At 43.3% G+C, this 17,967-nt stretch overlaps 1 protein-coding gene across 1 annotated transcript; it reads right to left on the bottom strand.

Annotated features, from left to right (window-relative positions):
* Positions 1–349: 349 nt before the first annotated feature.
* LOC100278924 (uncharacterized) lies at positions 350–17,057 on the bottom strand. Its single transcript, NM_001279411.1, has 12 exons — positions 16,785–17,057; positions 16,495–16,686; positions 9,982–10,114; positions 9,000–9,091; positions 8,761–8,922; positions 8,588–8,656; positions 8,033–8,165; positions 6,516–6,748; positions 3,076–3,153; positions 1,422–1,490; positions 1,156–1,332; positions 350–767 (listed from the first exon to the last, which is right to left on the bottom strand). The coding sequence occupies exons 1-12, from the start codon at positions 17,004–17,006 to the stop codon at positions 465–467; spliced, it is 1,863 nt and encodes a 620-aa protein (NP_001266340.1). The 5' UTR covers positions 17,007–17,057; the 3' UTR covers positions 350–464.
* Between the last annotated feature and the right edge of the window lie 910 nt (positions 17,058–17,967).

The following is a 17,967-nucleotide window of genomic DNA, read 5'->3' as shown; positions in this document are numbered from 1 at the left end:
TACTGAAGGTTCACAGAAGATAAGAGCAACTGTGCACGGCAACAGGAGGATTCTGTATCCCAGTCCCAGCATCAGGCAGCAGCAATACACTGCGCACAGTACTACTGATCGGTGAACATCTTAGCATAGACCCAAATTAGTTACCAAGGGGATTACCAATTACTGATCGGAAAACGGCACCGTGAGTGAGAGCAGGGATGCCACATGCCACCAAACCGGTCAGGACTCAGGACCATCACTGCGCGGTGGGGCGCCTCAACCGAAGGCTGGGAGGAAATCTCCAGTCCACTGTCACTTTCGCTCTGTGCATCAGAAGACATCGTACGCAGCACGCAGCCACAGCAGGTCAGGATCAAAACCTTTTTTCGCATGCACCCCTTGTCCAACTGGAGGACCATTACATGACTAGTTTGCCCGGCAACACGACGCGGAGTTGCTATAAGCTGAGCAAAAGAAACACCAAACTAGCTGTGGTTGCAGGCCTCGGCGTCTGGTTTGGGTTTTGCTGCCCGGGAGATGCCTGCGTCGGGGACATCATCTGATCCTGACGAGTAGTCGCCGGTGAAGCTCCATAGTATGGCGAGGGAGAAAACGCCCAAGGGTCTTGAGCTGGATGTGTAGCTGCCTTCGTACATGTTACCACTCTTCACCACGATCACCATCTCGGACTTGTTTCTCAGGAGGAGGTCAATGACGTGCTCCACGGTGGTTGAAGTAGGTACGCACAGAGGTGGCCCTCTAGACATTGAAATAAGAGGTGCGTCCAGCTGGAAAAAAAAAGGAAAAATGAAGTCCAGATTCAAAAGAAACTCAAATTACTGGCATGATGTTTTTCAGTGGTGGAAAGCACTTCGAATCCCTTATTGTGCATCCCTACTCTTTTATTGTAGAGGAAGATGTAAAACATCAACCCCCCCCCTAATTAACCATAGTTCCAACATGTTTTCAGTTAAAGGACACTTGGTAAAAGGATTTAGTCTTGTTTTCTTTTTATTTGTAGACATAGGTAGCATGGCCAAAATCATTAAGAAACCGAGGTTGCAAAAAAGGAATCTGCCCCTGCCGCTGAAACCAGTGCCAACCGTTTCATTAGCTTTGTGTACAAGGATCGACCATGTGTTGCTGACGCTAATTGAAGGAGACAACGCAGCATACCTTGGTACAATCATCGCGGTGAACTATGCCAATGCATCCTCCCCAATCATCCACAAGAGGAACTGCACGCTCTTTCAACAAACGCATCACAACCTTCCGCAATATTAAGTCGGCGGGTAATGGTCGAGATTCTTGAAATGGAACCATATACTTCTCAACTGGATCATTCAAGATAATCTACAATTTCAACAGACAGAACTTCAGATATTAACAAACAGAGTAAAGCAGAGAAGGGATACAAGATAAGAATGTAACAAACAAACCACCTGTGGAAATACGTGGGGCCTTAGAAGAGAGTTGGTGAATCCAGATAAGCTTTCAACTTTAACTGCGACCTTTAGCAACAGCAAAGAAACTGACTTAAAAATGATTACTTTCATTTTTATACGCTTAAACTTGTAAAACTGGTGGAAGATAAATAGTTATTTTACATATGCTCTGTTATTATGGCATTAGTCTACCGAGTTATGTTTCCAGATTATCACATTCTGATACGCAAAATACATGCACATAAGTTTCATTAGGTATTTATGAGAACTACCATGCAGTAGTGTGACAACTACATGGGTTGGGAGGGATTGATTTGAAAAATTAGTTCATTTCCAACCTCAATCCCTCACCAACCCATATGGATTGGAGTAGGCCTGTGCATGATCTGGTTATAGCAGTTTTTGGTTTGAACCCATAAAAGGCAATTTAAGTACAAAAGTTCACCATATATTCAGTTGCAGCCTGGAGTACCTGATGCTTTCCGTTGGCTACCAGGTGCTTCGGGGGAGATCTCTGCTAAAACAGCTTACCAACGTTTCTTGGTTGGTTCTGTGGAATTTGAGCCGGGTGAAAGGATATGGAGGAGTTGGGAACCCCCTAAGTGCAAATTCTTCATTTGGCTTGCTTCCCTTAATAGGTGCTGGACAGCGGATCGTCTAGCACGTAGAGGTCTTGACCACCCGGGGAAATGTGTTCTTTGTGATCAGCAGCAGGAGACAATTCAACACATCTTGATTTCATGTGTCTTCTCCAGGAATATATGGTGGCAGATCTTAAGTAGAGTGGGGCTGCAGCTTGTGTCACCAGGGCTGGACGTATCTATGTTCCAGGATTGGTGGAGTGTGGCCGAAGGTCTTGTGCCAGTTTTGCACAGAGATGGTTTCAACACATTGGTTATTCTTGTGGCTTGGTGGATCTGGAAGCACAGAAATGCTTATGTTTTTTATGGTGTTTCTCCAAACACGAGTTCCGTTCTACAGCATATCCATGAGGATGCCAGGCTTTGGGAATTGGAAGGTGCTAAGGCACTGAGAAGGTTGTGGCCTTGATTTGGGGTTTTGTCTTAGCTGTTTCTCCTTTTATTTCTCTTTCTCTTTTTTTCTTCTTTGTTTTCCTCTTCCCCCCCCCCCCCCTTTTTGTATAGTCTTTGTTCTTGGTCTTCTTTAGACCTTAATCTCTACTTAATATAATGATGCGCAGTTCTCCTGCGTATTCGAGAAAAAAAAAGTACAAAAGTTCAAGGGAGAAAAAACAACACAAGAGACCATTTTTCCAATCACTAATTTGTGGAAAGTAATTTTTCTTTGCCTTATGTGACAAGGCAAAGTCATGATTGAATTTGAACTGAACCGTCGCCAAGGTGGGAATGATATTAATAGCATATATGTTCACGTCAGAAAACCAGCATTGCATACAGTAACACTAAAGAAATGCTTCATAGCTATTTCATTCATATACCATTGTTAGCTGAAGCAAGAGATAAAGGAGCAGTAGAGGAATAAATATAAACTAAGGTGGCAAAACATGTGAGAGAGTCTACATTGTTAAGCGTTAAAAGAATGACAAATGAAAGAGGCCCTAGTTCTGCTCTATGAATAAGCATATAGTACTTACTATTTAAGAAATAAAATCCAAGGAGAAGGAACATACCAGGCCTACTCTACTTGTCCAAGAGAAACATTCTTTCTCATTTACTATTCTTCTTAGAAGCCCTCTAGCCAAATCTATCTGAAAAAAAAGCTGGGAGTTGTAAGTGCATAGGGACATGACGTATTGAAAAAAATAAAAATGTTAAGATTGAGCAGACTTAAAATTCAGTAAGGAACTATGGATAAATAAGCATAACTAGAGCATAGTGTGCTACCTTGAATATAGTAATATGGTTAAATCTGACGACATATAAGGCAGTTTAACTGAACACAGGAACAAACCTGTCCTTTCCACAACCCTTAGTTCCCCAAGATTTTTGATCTTATGTGGTACTAAGCTTCATACGATCATCAAATTCAGAAATTGTAGAACTGTACAATGAACTGCATCCATCTATCCCCATCGACATATATGGGAAAAGATATGCTTTTAGCAGCACAACGAGACCTCGTGGACCTAGAAAAAATACTTTAACAAAGAAATTTATACAATCTCATTTCTTCGTACAAGCTAGACAGTGAATTTGATACCACTTGACAATTCACTTCGGCCTTGTTCGGTTATTCCCAATACACATGGATTATATGGGATTGAAAAAAATTAAGAAGAAGTTTGACTTGTTTGGGATTCAAACTCATCCAATCTCACTCAATCCACATGGATTGAGAGCTAACCGAACAAGCCCTTCATTGAAAATGCTTAGTAATAACTCCTTCTATGCTTGTCAAGTTTACTCTTGTGCATGGTCTAAAATTGTCAAATATGTCAAGTTTACTCTTGAATATGGTCAAAATTATAGTCTCCTTCTATGCTTGTAAGTGCCTTTTCTAATGCAAATTGAGCTGGTGATATTGATGATAGGCGCACTACAGTAGGTTTTACAGTATATCTTGGTAAGAATTTGGTGTCTTGGTGTGCTCGCAAGCAGCCCAGTTTCAAGGTCAAATACTGATGCAGAATATAAAACTATAGCCAACGCCACTGGAATATTAATGCGGGTGAAGTCCCTTTTACAAAAGGTGAAGGTTTCTTGTCCTCCTGCTGCAAGGATTTGGTGTGACAATGTTGGAGCAACTTATATTACAGCAAATCCAATATTTCATAGTCGTATAAAGCATGTTGAGATTGATTTTCATTTTGTGAGAGAAAGAGTAGCTTGAAGACTTTTAGAGGTCAGAATCATATCTACAAAAAACCAGGTTGCAGGTGGCTTTACCAAGACACTAACTATGCAGAAGTTGGCTTCATTTAGAGACAATTTAACTTGTGCAAGTTATAGTTGGGGGTGTTAGAATAGAATGTGCTTGTATAACAGGCTACAGCCACATTAGATCAGGGATCCACATGGTTGTTTTCTACAATAGAGGAAGACATTAACCGACTTGATAGATAGGATAGAATCAGGATTGATCTTTCCTAGATATAGCAGAGTTAGAATATGAGTCGGTTAAGGTAGTTGTACCCGAGTTAGACTGCATGTCATGTTGTAATCCTGATGGCAGTATTCTATCATATCTCTACTACTATTAAGGCAGTAAGGGGTAGGCTGCCATTCCGTGTTCTGCCATTCGCGTTCCCTCCTTCCCGCAAAGCTCATTCTCATTCCCTCCTCCCCGCAAAGCTCATTCCCATTCCCGGCTATCATTCTGTGTTCTGTCATTCCCATTCCTCCCTCCCCGCACTGTCTTTCTCATTTCCCCTCCCCGCAAAGCTCATTCACATTCTCACGTGCATCCCACGCCTAGCTAAAATTAAATTAAAAAAACACAAATGTGGCCCTAATGGGATTCGAACCCACGACCTCTCACGCAAATGTGCTCGTAGCTACCACTACACCACATGTGTGTTTATGTCAATATCTGTTACAGTAAAAATATCTACTACATCTCTCCCAAAGCCCACATGCTACCCTTACACAATGTGTAGTAGTAGATAATTATCAACGAGATTACCGAATTATATTTTTGGATGGAGAGAGTATTATTTAAAGAAGAGCCTTGCATGCAACTTCTTTTGTTTGAATAAGTTTTCAACTTAAATTCCTTTTTTATATGTGTGACATTTATTCTCCGTAATATTTTTTCCATGGATCTGACTTATGAGTCATTTTCATAAACCAACGTCAAAGATGAATCCATGTTTCTTACTTGGAAACCCCAAACAAACACCACTGGCAGGAGACGCTTGCGTTGGCGTTGCTCATCGACGATGAGAAGAAGCTTGGCGACTGCCAGTTCGACCTCTGAAAGCAGTCCTACTTGGCCGCATGCGTCGCTATGTTCGGCAAGCTCCGGTGCAGCCGTCGCTTGGACGCGGTCCAGAGCGGCTACACCGCTGTCCATATTCAAACGGGGGACCTCATAGTCGTCGTCAACGCCGGCGACTCTCGGGTTGTTCTGGGCACCGCATCCGACGACGGCGCCGTCACGCCATCTAGCTCATCATCCACCTGAAGCTCAACCGGCCACGTAAGTCGCTACTGACCGGTCATGAATTCTTGTGCGCTGGAACGACGACTGTTGCTGATGTTATGTGAGTATCCTTGAACAAGATGTATGTAGAGGAGTAACACATCCGGAGGTGCAACGGCTAGGTGTACTACCTTACTGATGAGCCCAGGGTGCACTTCGTTTAGCAGCCCAGCCAAAAGTCATCAGTACTCGCCATGTCGCGCGCGTTCGACGACTACTATATCAAAGACTGTGGCGTCATCTTGGCGACAGAGGTGACGCAAAGGAGGACCGACAACAATGACCACTTGCCATCGCCGAGGTAGCTTTTGTGTTGGCCTGCCTTTAATTCTCTTCGCAAACGCACACACTTGCCTTTTTGTTTAAGCAAACATGTATGGTGGTGCGTGCCTGATGACTGACGATGTACGAGGGAACTTCTACCGGTAGGTGTGGCACGTGCTCTCCAATGATGAGACCATGCAAATCATGGTATATATCGAAGTCTGTATGATACTGATGGTTGCAATGTAGTAGTGGAACAGTTAAATTAAAATAATAAAATTTATGTATGGCTAGGATCACAAATAAATTATGAAACATTTTCTTATAACAATATAAGACACATTTTATATATAAGTTATCATGGTATTATATGTTTCCGTTGCAACGCACAGGGCACTCATCTAGTATAATTATATATACTTAGCCCCCTCGGCCTAATAGATTAGGGTGAACAGCTTAAACCTGGTACCGTGTTTTCTCATCGTAAACACATTAATAATGGACATTCTAGACATCCCGAGCAGGTGTTTCAATAGCAAGCATACAACATAGATCTAATAGGCATCTCGGTTTTAAAGAACATACAATTTAGCTTATCCTAGTAAAATTTAGTAAGACTAAAACCCAAGTAGCCAAGGTGTTGTACAAGTAACAAATCCAAATCACATTGACAGACAGCTAAATTCATCCTAGGCTTCATTTTACCTGATTATTATTTATGGCAGCTTCCATTAATAGCTCATGTGTCTCTTCTTTGGCGGCACGGCTAATTGATCCAACTGAATCCAGCCACATGCGCTTGTTAAATCTCATGACCATATCAACATCACCTCTGGTAGCAAAAGCTCTCATGATTGAAAGATAAAGATGAGGTTTAGGTCTCAAATCATTGTTCTTGCCAGCATGCTTTATTATATCACCAAAAATGCAAAGGGCCCCTACGATAAGCACCAATAAGGTTCAAAGCATATCAGTACAGAAATCTAGTACACATCATAAACAAGAGGTTTTTTTTTGTCTGAATAACAGCTTTCACTCTCATAACCCATGATCTCAAGAACACATGAAACAGCATTGCCATTCTCGCAACAAGGTAATTTGATTGCCTCATCCACATTTATATTCACTTAAACAAGGACAAAGAGTTTATACACTAAGATGGAAAGTAAAAATAAGTTAGTCTGTAGTTCTGTATATTCATGAACACTGAAAGATTCTCAAATTTAACACAATACTCATGTTAACATATGCATAGTTATTATCCATTTTTATTTCTTCTACAAAGTCCAAATGTGAACACATTTGTTGTCACAAATATTTGTTGGGGCTAGGGGCACACATATTACATTACAATGAAGGATATGTGTAAATTATTTGAAGATATTTTGAACAAATGTAATGAAGAAACTAAATTTAGGTAAACTGGTAACATTATCATCTCAGGACCAACTAGATTAAGAATTATGGATAATGCTGAATTGCTAGAGAGTAATCAAGACATGCGATAAATTGTCAAAACATTAGAATAGACCCAGAGGCAGATATCTAGGATACAAAACAGAGGGTCATGCTAAGCAAATAGTGCTAAAGTTGACATTCTCATTTACTATGCAAGTGAGGAAATGATAACTTAAAATATGAAAAACATTCGCCTGCATGGACCATAATATTTAAAACCAGGCATGATCCTAATAGGTTGCGAGAGGCATCAAGTATCGTCATTTGTCAAGCAATTTGCTTGTGCACAACAGTAAGGTTAAATGAACCATACTAACAAGTGATCTATAGTCTATACCTCAGAAAATGATTTTGGTGTAACTTATAGTCACTGCATGTGATGATTTGAGAAGTACAACTAGGTTATACACATCGGTGATGTAATTATAAAAAATTATGCAAACACAACTGACGAAGAACAGTTTCACCATTTTAGATACTTTAGACTGGATATGCTGCTTGGGCAACTGGGACATAAAAGGGTACAGATAAGAATGTGATATGTCACTTGTTAGCGTCAAATGGAACGCTAAATGCTGAACCACTGTAAAGTGAAAAGAGAAGTGTCAGTTTGAAAATAAATCAAATGTGAGGATGAAAAGTGGGTGCTAGGCCACTTGTTAGTTCTTAGTCAAACACCAACGTTGTTTTCCAACTTGCAAATTCATTGTATTGTTTTTTAGGAAAATTCACTGTAGTGACTAAAAAGATGGTATAGAACTTACCGTCGATGGACCCACAAGCTAGCAAAGCATCTACCATAGCAGTGTATGCAGTCCTGTCGATTGAAATTAGTGAAGATTTCATCTCCACAACAATCTTCACGACTGAATAAAGGTCACGGCTATTTCCTAAACCCTGCAGGATGCTTCCACAAATTGTAAAATTAAGAAGTAACCAAAAATGATAGCGAACACAACAGTGATCAAACTACTTGTTCAAAGAGGTCTCAAAGGCATCCTTCAGAAACCCTATCATGATTATCAATTTTAAGGTGTAACACATTTTTCAGTAGGCAGCATCTTCTTTTTCAACAATTATGAAGCATTCTCATAAAAAAGAATGTTGTGTAACAGACACTCAAATATCATTGTATGATCATGTCAAGTTGTCAACAAAAGAAGTAGAGTGTAGTCTCCACATTATCTATCGTGAAAAGAAAAATAAATTATGCAGTGTAAGAACACTACAATATCACTGCTTGACAATGTAAAATTAAAGGTGTAGCCAGAAGGCAGCAGTTGTTATCACTAACTGATGTGCGCTAGCAGGAGGCACACCTTGAGTAATGTTGTGTAGGTAACAGCATCTGGAAGAAGTTCAGGGTTACTTTCTGTATTAGCTTCTTCCTGCATTGTAATATAATCAATTCATTTTAATTACATGATACAATTATTTGTATACCAAAACAATTTTGTGGCTAAAACTGGCCTTTCCAACACTTGTGTGACACCTTCATATCTTCAAGAAATTGGATAGCTTTATCATTCTCTGCTGATTTTACACAGGCAGAAATGATGGTATTGTAGGTCAATCTATCAGGCTTCAACCCTTGACGCAATATCTCGTCTTTAACAGTCAAAGCTCCGAGAGGGAAGTTGCTCTTAATATACCCCTGGAGTATATTCAGTTGAAAAAATTATGTACCTACCATGGTGATTTACTGCAAATGAAAACTAGCAATACGTGTACCTTCATCAGTAAGTTGTATAGTAAGACAGAGTGATCCTCGTAAAGGACCATGCGGAAACGGGCGACAAGAGCATTGGCACGCCTCATATCTCCTGGATAAGTTGAAGTTCAATTCCATCAGTAAATGAGGTTGCAGAAACATGAGCGAAGATTAACAGAGTGGTTCTCAGTTTTCTCTTTAGTTGGCATGCAGCACAAAGCACCAGGTTAATAGTGCCAAGTTCTGCACCATTGGGAAAATAATGTCCAAAGGTCCAAAGAGATTCAATTCCTTAGTTGTGTTGGTGGATTTGGAATCCTAGGAATAGATGTGTTTTTTTTGGAGGGGGGGGTGGGGGGGGCTCCTAGTCCCGATGCTTTAGTGCAGGACGCCAGTGATGCAGCAAAAATGTGTTGTACGGCAGGGACCAAAGGCCTCAGTGCATTTGGCCATAACCTGGGTGTGTAGGTAGTTTGTTGTTCACCTTTTAGTATTCATTGGTGAGAGAGTTCTTACATGTAAACCCAGTCCTATTTGTCTTTACGAGTCTCTTTGACTCCTTTTTTCTTCTTAATATAATGATGCATAGCTCTCCTGCTCATTCAAGAGAGCAAATGTAGTAATATACAAATGAGCATAATTGTCCAATTCCTGTCAAGCTTGGTCCCAGCTGCACTAGATAAATTGGTAATGATGAAAACAACCATATCAAGGGAATAAGTAAACAAAAAAACTCGATCTACGGGGGTAAGACAACCTCAAGCATTGAATTAAGAAGACTTTACACAGGTCAAGAAACTCCCGAATCCCTGCCCCACCTATACACAGTGGCATCGTAGCCTATGTGAGAACGACCACGACCAGAGCCGGCCCTTAGACCTATGCTTTGCTGTTGGGTAGACGAAGGGATTTTTTTAACTTTTTGATAGAGGTAAATTTATTTGGCAGCACGAATGTAAACCAACTCTAGTATTGTGGAAGATTAAATGATCATGCACCAACCTGCTTCGATAAGGGCATTTAGAAAACCACAAATGAGATGAGGAGAGAGCCTGGGCCCCCCAATAGAAGAATCTTTCTCAATTGATTCCAGTATTTCGAATGCTTCATCAATCCTTCTTGCTATACCCAGGCCCTTCAATGAAAAGCAATGCAATACATAAAAATTCCCTTAGCTCCTATATTGGATAAATTAGCAGAATGCAAATACTTGAAAAAAAAACCTTGGTCATATATATCATGCAAACAAACAGATTACAAATATGCCCTTAAATATCGGTTTGTTCAGCAAAGGATACAACGACATTCTAAAGGACAAAATCTTGAGTAGAACAATAAGACAGTTGGTGATTAACAGTTGATGATAGGTTGAGCATTCAGACAATCAGATGAAAACGTTGTAGGGACATAAAGTGGACAACTCTACATGCGCTGGAAAATTACCACCTTACTTAAGAGAAAAATTGAAACATTGTAGGGACATAAAGTGGACAACTCTACATGCGCTGGAAAATTACCACCTTACTTAAGAGAAAAATTGAAACGTTGTAGGGACATAAAGTGGACAACTCTACGACGATGTTGCTGCCCGAGGAGGCAACGCAGCGACGGCCCTCTTGCTTGGCGAAGCATCGCGCGATGGACGACAAACGTCTCGGGAGGGTCGACGAGGATGACGACAGATGGCGATGCTGCTGCCCGAGGAGGCGATGCAGCGATGGCCCTCTTGCTTGGCGAAGCATCGCGCGATGGACGACAAACATCTCGGGAGGGTGGTTCGCCCACGATCGATTGATCAGGCCGACGGTGTGCATGGTGGAGACGACGATGGTGATGTCAATGGTGGAGCCTCCCGATCGGTGGTGGCGACGACGAGCCGACATAAATGGACGTGCAGACGAAGAGGCACGACACAGGCAGGCGTTCTAGTTACACCGCAGGCCATGCCAGTTGCACCGTCGAAGAAGATGAGGAAGCTGGTGTTGTTGAAGCCGATGTCGAGGACGTGCGAGTCGACTGGCGGTGGTCGACGCAAACCCGATCTCTAATCGGGAAAAAGGGAAAGATACACAACAGCAGCAGCAGATCTAGGTAGAAACTTTGGGTGTGCATAGCCTGCACCCATCTCCACTCATTTCTCCACATCACGTTCAGCCCCAAATAGACAAAATCAATGGAGAGTGAGTACAGATGGGATCAGCCTTATCACAACCCCACGCGAGCCATATACACCAAGGACAGGAGTGAAGACTCCTCAGGGCTCGGCCAGCAGTGGAGGAGTGATTGTCTCCACGACACGAGGAGGCAGGGCAAGGGATGGTGGCGGTCTAGCCCAGCTCCATGGCGCGGGAATGGCCGGTGGTGAGGACCCCAACGCCGCTCCATGACGAGGGGCGGCCCAGCGACGAGGAGCCGTGGCACAGCTCCGAGGCAAGGGGAGACTCGACGGCGCGGCCTCGCAGCGGGAGCTGCGGCCTGGCCCGTGGCGGAAGAGCAAAGCCACCCCATGACAGGATTCGGTGCGGCCCCGACCCGCGATGGAGGGGCGAAGCGGCCCCGCGCCCACCGCGCGCAATGAGAGGTGTGGCTCCGGTCCGACCGGTGCCGAAGTCCGCGGCCGTCACCACGGCGGCGTACGTTGAAGCCCCAATCTCGTGGATCCACATACCCTCAGGTGACACTCCCGATCTGTTGTTGTTGGATGACGTGACGCGCGGCGGGATCAGATGGATCTGCCGCGGAAGCGAGGACGACGAACACGACGGTCAGAGGGACCGGTCGCGCATCCTAGGAGGGCGCTACCCCCGGCGGAGAACGATCTCCCCAGGGGCGACGCGCCGGGGCAGCGGAAGACGCTTGTTAGATCTAAAACCTAAACTTGTGATACCATAAAGGAAGGAGAGAATGTGTATAATGTGTGAGATGATTATTCCTTGAGCCCTCGGACTGTTTATATAAGGTTACATGGTTTGGAGGGCAAGACACCTCTCCTAGAGATAAGGAAGGCTATCATGGGATTACAATCAATCCTAAACTATCCATATCCGGTGTTACCTAATATACTCTAACAACTACTACTAGATATTCTAGTAGGTCTTGTAGTGTAAAATGCCATGATGTTACCATGAACAAACTGCTTCTGGTTAGAAAGACAAAATGGATCTCTTTATTTATTTTTCATAAGGTCTGCCACTGCAATATTGCCCATTGCTCCGCTAATGACGCTTTAGCTCCACTAAACACCGCTATTGAGTTTAGCCGTGAAATATTTTTAGTGCCACTAATCCTAACCAAGGCAGATATTCATTCATTAGTCTAAGAGTCTATGCATCTCTATTAGGCTTTCGCTTAATAAACATGGGCAAATCTAGGGGGTTTATTGGGGTCAGTTGACCCCGATAAAATTTGTAAATCCTTTAATAAAGCACTGCTAAAGTCATAAAAATAGTGTAGCATATAATGAAACTGGCCCTAATGACCCCAACAGTATTTTTGGCTAGATTCGTCATTGTTAATAAACGATGTAAAAATTCACTAAATAGTTATTTTTTCGGATCACTAACTAATTATTGAGTTGTTGGTCATTGAATATTGAATATTGAATGAATATGAATATTGATCACAAAAGTGAGTATGTTGATAGATATAGCTCGGCATTGAGTGCCTACAAATCATTTTTTGTGGGGCAAACGGCAATCCTCGATGCCAAGTAACTTTGGAAGGTGCGAGCGCCAAACAATTGCAAATACTTCATGTGGCTGGCTCTTCTTGGTCGTTGTTGGACGTCGGAGAGGTTGCAAAGACATGGGCTACCTAATAGTGGGAATTGCAAACTTTGTTCACAAGAGCCTGAGACTGAGACACTCCAGCACTGCCTGTCGTGCCTTTAGCAGGGAGACTTGGTTGGCTCCAAGTAAGAAAAACCATCACCAAGCCTCGACAACGAATGTTCGGAGTGGGGGTGTAGTTTTACTTTTGTAAGAACCCCCTTTTTTATCTTCTACCTTAATACAATGATATGTAGCTCTCCAGCGTATTCAAAAAATTTAAAACATTGGAAAGCAAGCATAGGTGGCTCCTGATTCCTGAATCTACCATTATGAGTTTCCTTGTGTAGTCTGAGGTATGTACCTACATTTTAGAAAGGTGGCTATTCCTTGATTATCAAAAGTGTTTCTTAAGAAAGGAAAAGGAATAGCTGTAATAACACCCAATGAAGGCTACAACATACATTTATATATCTTATTCAAGGGCAACCCACTAAGCATCATTAACATAGGTTTCTCCCTAGCTATGTTTTTCTTGAATGTGCAGACCTGTGTCATTGCGTTTATGCATTAAGAAAAAAAAGGTTTTTTCAGATTACATCTGTTCCCTTTTAGATATAAAATGATCCCAGCCAACATATCTAGCCTCCACTGGCCTCCAGTGATTGAGTGACATCAAGCCCTGAGTGCCAGCAAGGCACCACAAGTGTATCTCCTCATCTACTTCCTGCACTAAGCATGGTATTTATTAAGTTGCATGTACCAACCAGTTCAACCCAAAAGCTTAAGCTGATGGGAGGAGGTGGACAATTCACTTATATTATATTCTAACACCCCCTCACGTCGAGCATCTTTTAGGTCTCTAACGTGGAATATAGGAGCGAGCAACAATTATTTTTATTTAATTGTGATAACTAGGATTCGAACTCAAGACTTCTGACTCTGATACCATATTAAATTGCACGCACCAACCAATTCAAGCTAAAAGCTTAAGCTGATGGGAGGAGGTGGACAATTCACTTATATTATATTCTAACAGTATTGAGGGTGGTCCATTGTTGAAGACAATGTCATTCTGTTGCCTTCATATCATCCAGGTGACGAGAAATGATGAGGGAGTTAAAACATTGTGCATGCCCTTGCTAATCATCCACTGCCCTGCACATTCAATCCACAAACACCTTGCCATCCAGACTGGGTGTTAACCATTGCAGACCAGAACGACTGAATATCTGGTGCCAAAATACGAAACTCTGGCAAAGACACACAACACGAGCAGGTGCTGGATGCCCTCATCTTCTTGATTGCATAAGAGGGCAGTGATTTCAATGTGATAAGCCAGTATGCCATGCTTGGAAAACCTGTTTGCAGTCCATCATTTGTTCAAGGTGGTCAAACATAAGAGGAATTTGCAATGCATGCATGCTCACAAATTCCAGTCTCTTTGCTGTCTGAAAACTGGGGGAACCATAGAATTAAGCCCAGTCGGTGGAACTCAAAGAGTAGTTTCCAGTGGCACATTTTCCGCGAAGGCAGCTTATGAGGGGCTCTTTATTGATTCGATAATCTTTGAACCCTTTGAGAGAATTTGGAAAACCTGGGTTCCCCCAAAGTGTAGATTTTTTCTTTGGTTGATTGCCCATGGAAGAGTTTGGAGTTTGGACAGCTAATAGGCTTCAAAAGAGAGGTTTAGATCACCAGCCGAGATGACCTCTTTGTGATCAAGATCAAGAAACTTTGAACCACCTTTTGGTTGGGTGTGTTTTTGCTAGAGAATTTTGGTTTCACATTCTTAGCCAAGTTAATCTTCAGAATTTGGCCCCTCAGTTTGATGTATGTCAGTTCATGGATTGGTGGAGAGCGATTAATAACCAAATACAGGGACCCATCCGGATGACCTTAATTCCTTCATTATTCTTGGGGTTTGGTCATTATGGAAGCATAGAAATGGATGTGATTTTTATAAGCGCCGACCCATCATGGATGATATCATCACAAGTGTTAGGCAGGAGAGGGAGATGTGGAAGAGGGCTGGAGCAAAAAGTTTATCTCTCCTTACTGCCCCTATTCCAGGGTTGTAGGTTTCCTTTTATTTTCTGGTCGGTTCTTTCAGTTAGTCAATGGATCCTTTTTTGTACTCTTGTTTTTTGCCACCATAAGGAGGCCTCTTGTTGTCTATATTGGTCCTCTTGGACCTTAATCTATTTCTTCTTAATATAATGAAGCGCAGTTCTCCTGCGTTTTCGAGAAAAAAAAATATAGTGTCAATGGTCACATCATGTACGGATGGAGCACCATTTCTTGCACCGGGTCCCAAAACATGTAGGAACTATTGAGAGCATGGAGAATGAGGGCACCCTTGACGCCTTTGATCCGAAGTCTATCTCCACAGCCATGCTAATCCTCATCACTCAAATTTATCTCAGCTAGATCATTACCTCCCTTAAGATGATCCAGTTCACCTCTGTTTTTGCTTCCAAACTCTTTAATCCATGAAATCCGTAGGGCATGCATATTGTAAGTGGTTAACTAAGTGATAATTTGTAGCCATTTGAGCTCTATTTTTAATTTATTTTTTGAAGATGCTTCGCTTGTATTTTTCAAATTGTTACTTAATTATCAGTACTAAGCCTTATTTCTCCACCACTTGTCCTCCCCCAGTTTGCTTCACACTCCAGTACTGATCCAGTCCACTCCTCTAACATTCCCTCTGACCTCTAAAGTAATGCTCCTTTGTTCGAGAAACATATTTTCTATCAAGAGCATTGTATCCGTTTGTAATTATACAGAGGTTTCATGAACCGTTTACTGGCAAATCAAGGGAAGTTCAGCAAATTGGCATCATACGAACCAACAGTAAATACAGTCAGCAAACATTTAGCGAACGATGGGTAAAAGAATTAAGTATGTGTTGGCACCGATCCGGGCGCCAATCACTGCGGTGAGAACCGGCGGCGGTGCTCTCTGCGGAGGCGTGGACGGTCCGCAGCCAGGGGCCGGACGGTCCGCGACTTGGCGTAGGGCTCGGGTTCCTGCCTGACGTACCGGACGGTCCGCGTCTGGTGGCCGGACAGTCCGCGCGTGCGCAGGGGCAGCGAAGTTCGCCGGCAACGCCTGGATCTCACTCCCGAGAGGGTCCCCGTCGGGGAGGAGAGGTCCTAGGCCAAGGCCTTGTCTTGGATCGGCAGGCCACCCTAGACACCTCTAATCGACGTAGAGCCGAAAAGAAGTGGAGAATTTGGAATGGAGAAGGGCTAAACTAGAACTACTCCTAATGTACAAGGTAAAACAAGAGATATTGATTATTGATTCGATTGTTGATCATTAATCGGCCGTAGTCCTCCATATATATATATATAGAGGGGAGATCTGGACCCGTTACAATCCGTATCCCGAGCTAAATGCGCGGTTTTAGCTAACAAATCCTGCAAAAAAACTCGGAAACCTAACTGATTCTGTGCGCGCGCGGACCGTCCGCACCACCAGTGCAGACCGTCCGGCCGTCCTTTTTTGGTGCTCAACAGTATGCATATTGTTTCCCTTTTATCAATGTTGTTTCCATTAGACTCAGTGAATATGCATACTTATCATACATTTTCAGGATAGGTTATGTTGTCGGAATCACATTGTTCTTCTTCAGTTCATCTCCACAATTCCACCATTACTCACAACCACTTAGAACAGACAACTGACCAAATGAACTTTTGTGCACGAGTTAAGGCTGTGAGCATTAACAGAAACCGCATACCTTCAGCAGGATGCCGTAGGAAACATCGTCGACTCCGCACCCCATGGGCCCGCGCATTTCCTCGAAGAGCCGGAGCGCTCGGTCGACGTCGCCGCAGCGCACACATGCCTCGAGAACCGCGTTCATGACGATGGTGTTGAGCAACCCGCCCCCACGCACACGACGCCGCGCTGCTTCCACCTCCTCCATGATCTGCGCCGCACACCTCAGGTCAGCACTCGGCACTGCAAAAAATAGAGCAATCCGACTGCCGGAGGAGTGGATTGGGAAGGAGAGCAGGCGAGGCAAACTTGGGCGAGCTGCCTGCGGCGGGTGAGGTCGACGATGCGGGCAGTGAGGCGGCGGAGATCGGTGGACGGAGAGACGAGCCGGGGGCGGGGGCGGGAACGGCGACCGGGAGGACGAGGGGAGGAGAAGATTCTGGAGGCATCGAGAGGCCGGCGAAGGCGGGGCTCGCGTGTCCCTGGCGAGGGCGAAGGGGAGAGAAACCGCGGCGGCCTTATCAGCATCATCTCTTCTCTCACGGCTGGCCGCTGCCGTTGCCGCCGAACGCTCGTTTCGCGAGCACTGTCTGCGGCGCGAATGGATAAAACTGGGGCGTCGCTGCACTTTCTATGGATGGCAGGCAGTGGTTGATCCTCTGGATCGGTTTTAGGCAAATTTGAATCCAAGCTAAAACAAACGGAGTTAGCTCTTTTTCCAAAAAAAAAAACAGTTTAGCTCCTCTTTAGAAGAACAAGTTACTGTTTTAGTCATTTTTAGGTATTTATTTATGATCTCAAAATTCTCAAAGTTAAACGTAGATAGTGTCATATATATTAAATCATGCCTTAAATTATAGAATTTGTTTTTTATAGTGTTTATTGGGATCTGATTTTATGGGCAGTTACAGACGCGCCATAGATCATGGGATCCCGTTGGGCGTGCGGAATATATGGTATCCCGTGAGTGGCATGGGTTACGGGCGCGGTGGTTAATACAAACGCACAACCAGTTCTGAACGTAAAATACTCAAGTTTAAGCGTAAGTAGTGTCAGATATAACGTAAATGTTGTTACAGTGGTCAATGCGATGTCATGTATGACCCCGCGTAACAGATGTGTGTGAATCTAGGTAGTTGCCGTAAATACCGAGCTCACGTGAGAAACGTAAATATATCTGGGACATGGTATTCATAATCGTAAATTCTTCAAGTTTGAGCATAAATAATGTTAGGTATAGTGTAAATGTTGTTACAGAAAGCCCCCCGGTCGGCTTCTCCTCATCGCGCCCATGTCCCACGCCCAGATCACGCCATATATCATGGAATTTGTTTTATAGCGTTTTATTGGGATCTATTTTTATGGCAGTTACGAATGTGCCATAAATCATGGGATCTCGTACACGCGAAATATGGTATATGGTGAGGGACGTGGGTTGCAGTGGTTACTATGGACACATGCGCACAGCCAGATTTGAGCGTAAAATCCTCAA

The sequence above is a fragment of the Zea mays genome, chromosome 2, assembly GCF_902167145.1.
Source record: "Zea mays cultivar B73 chromosome 2, Zm-B73-REFERENCE-NAM-5.0, whole genome shotgun sequence".
NCBI classification, from domain to species: domain Eukaryota; kingdom Viridiplantae; phylum Streptophyta; class Magnoliopsida; order Poales; family Poaceae; genus Zea; species Zea mays.
Note: the sequence above shows the minus strand (reverse complement) of the source record. Positions and strands in the feature narration are given on the sequence as shown.

Bases quoted from the DNA above. Each gene is read 5' to 3' on its own strand.
- LOC100278924 (NM_001279411.1), bottom strand. From the start codon at position 17,006: ATGATGCTGATAAGGCCGCCGCGGTTTCTCTCCCCTTCGCCCTCGCCA. The intron at 8,166-8,587 runs GTGTGCCTCCTG...AGCATCCTGCAG, and splicing joins CCTACACAACATTACTCAAG to GGTTTAGGAAATAGCCGTGA. The intron at 768-1,155 runs GTATGCTGCGTT...TTTTTTTTCCAG, and splicing joins ACCGCGATGATTGTACCAAG to CTGGACGCACCTCTTATTTC.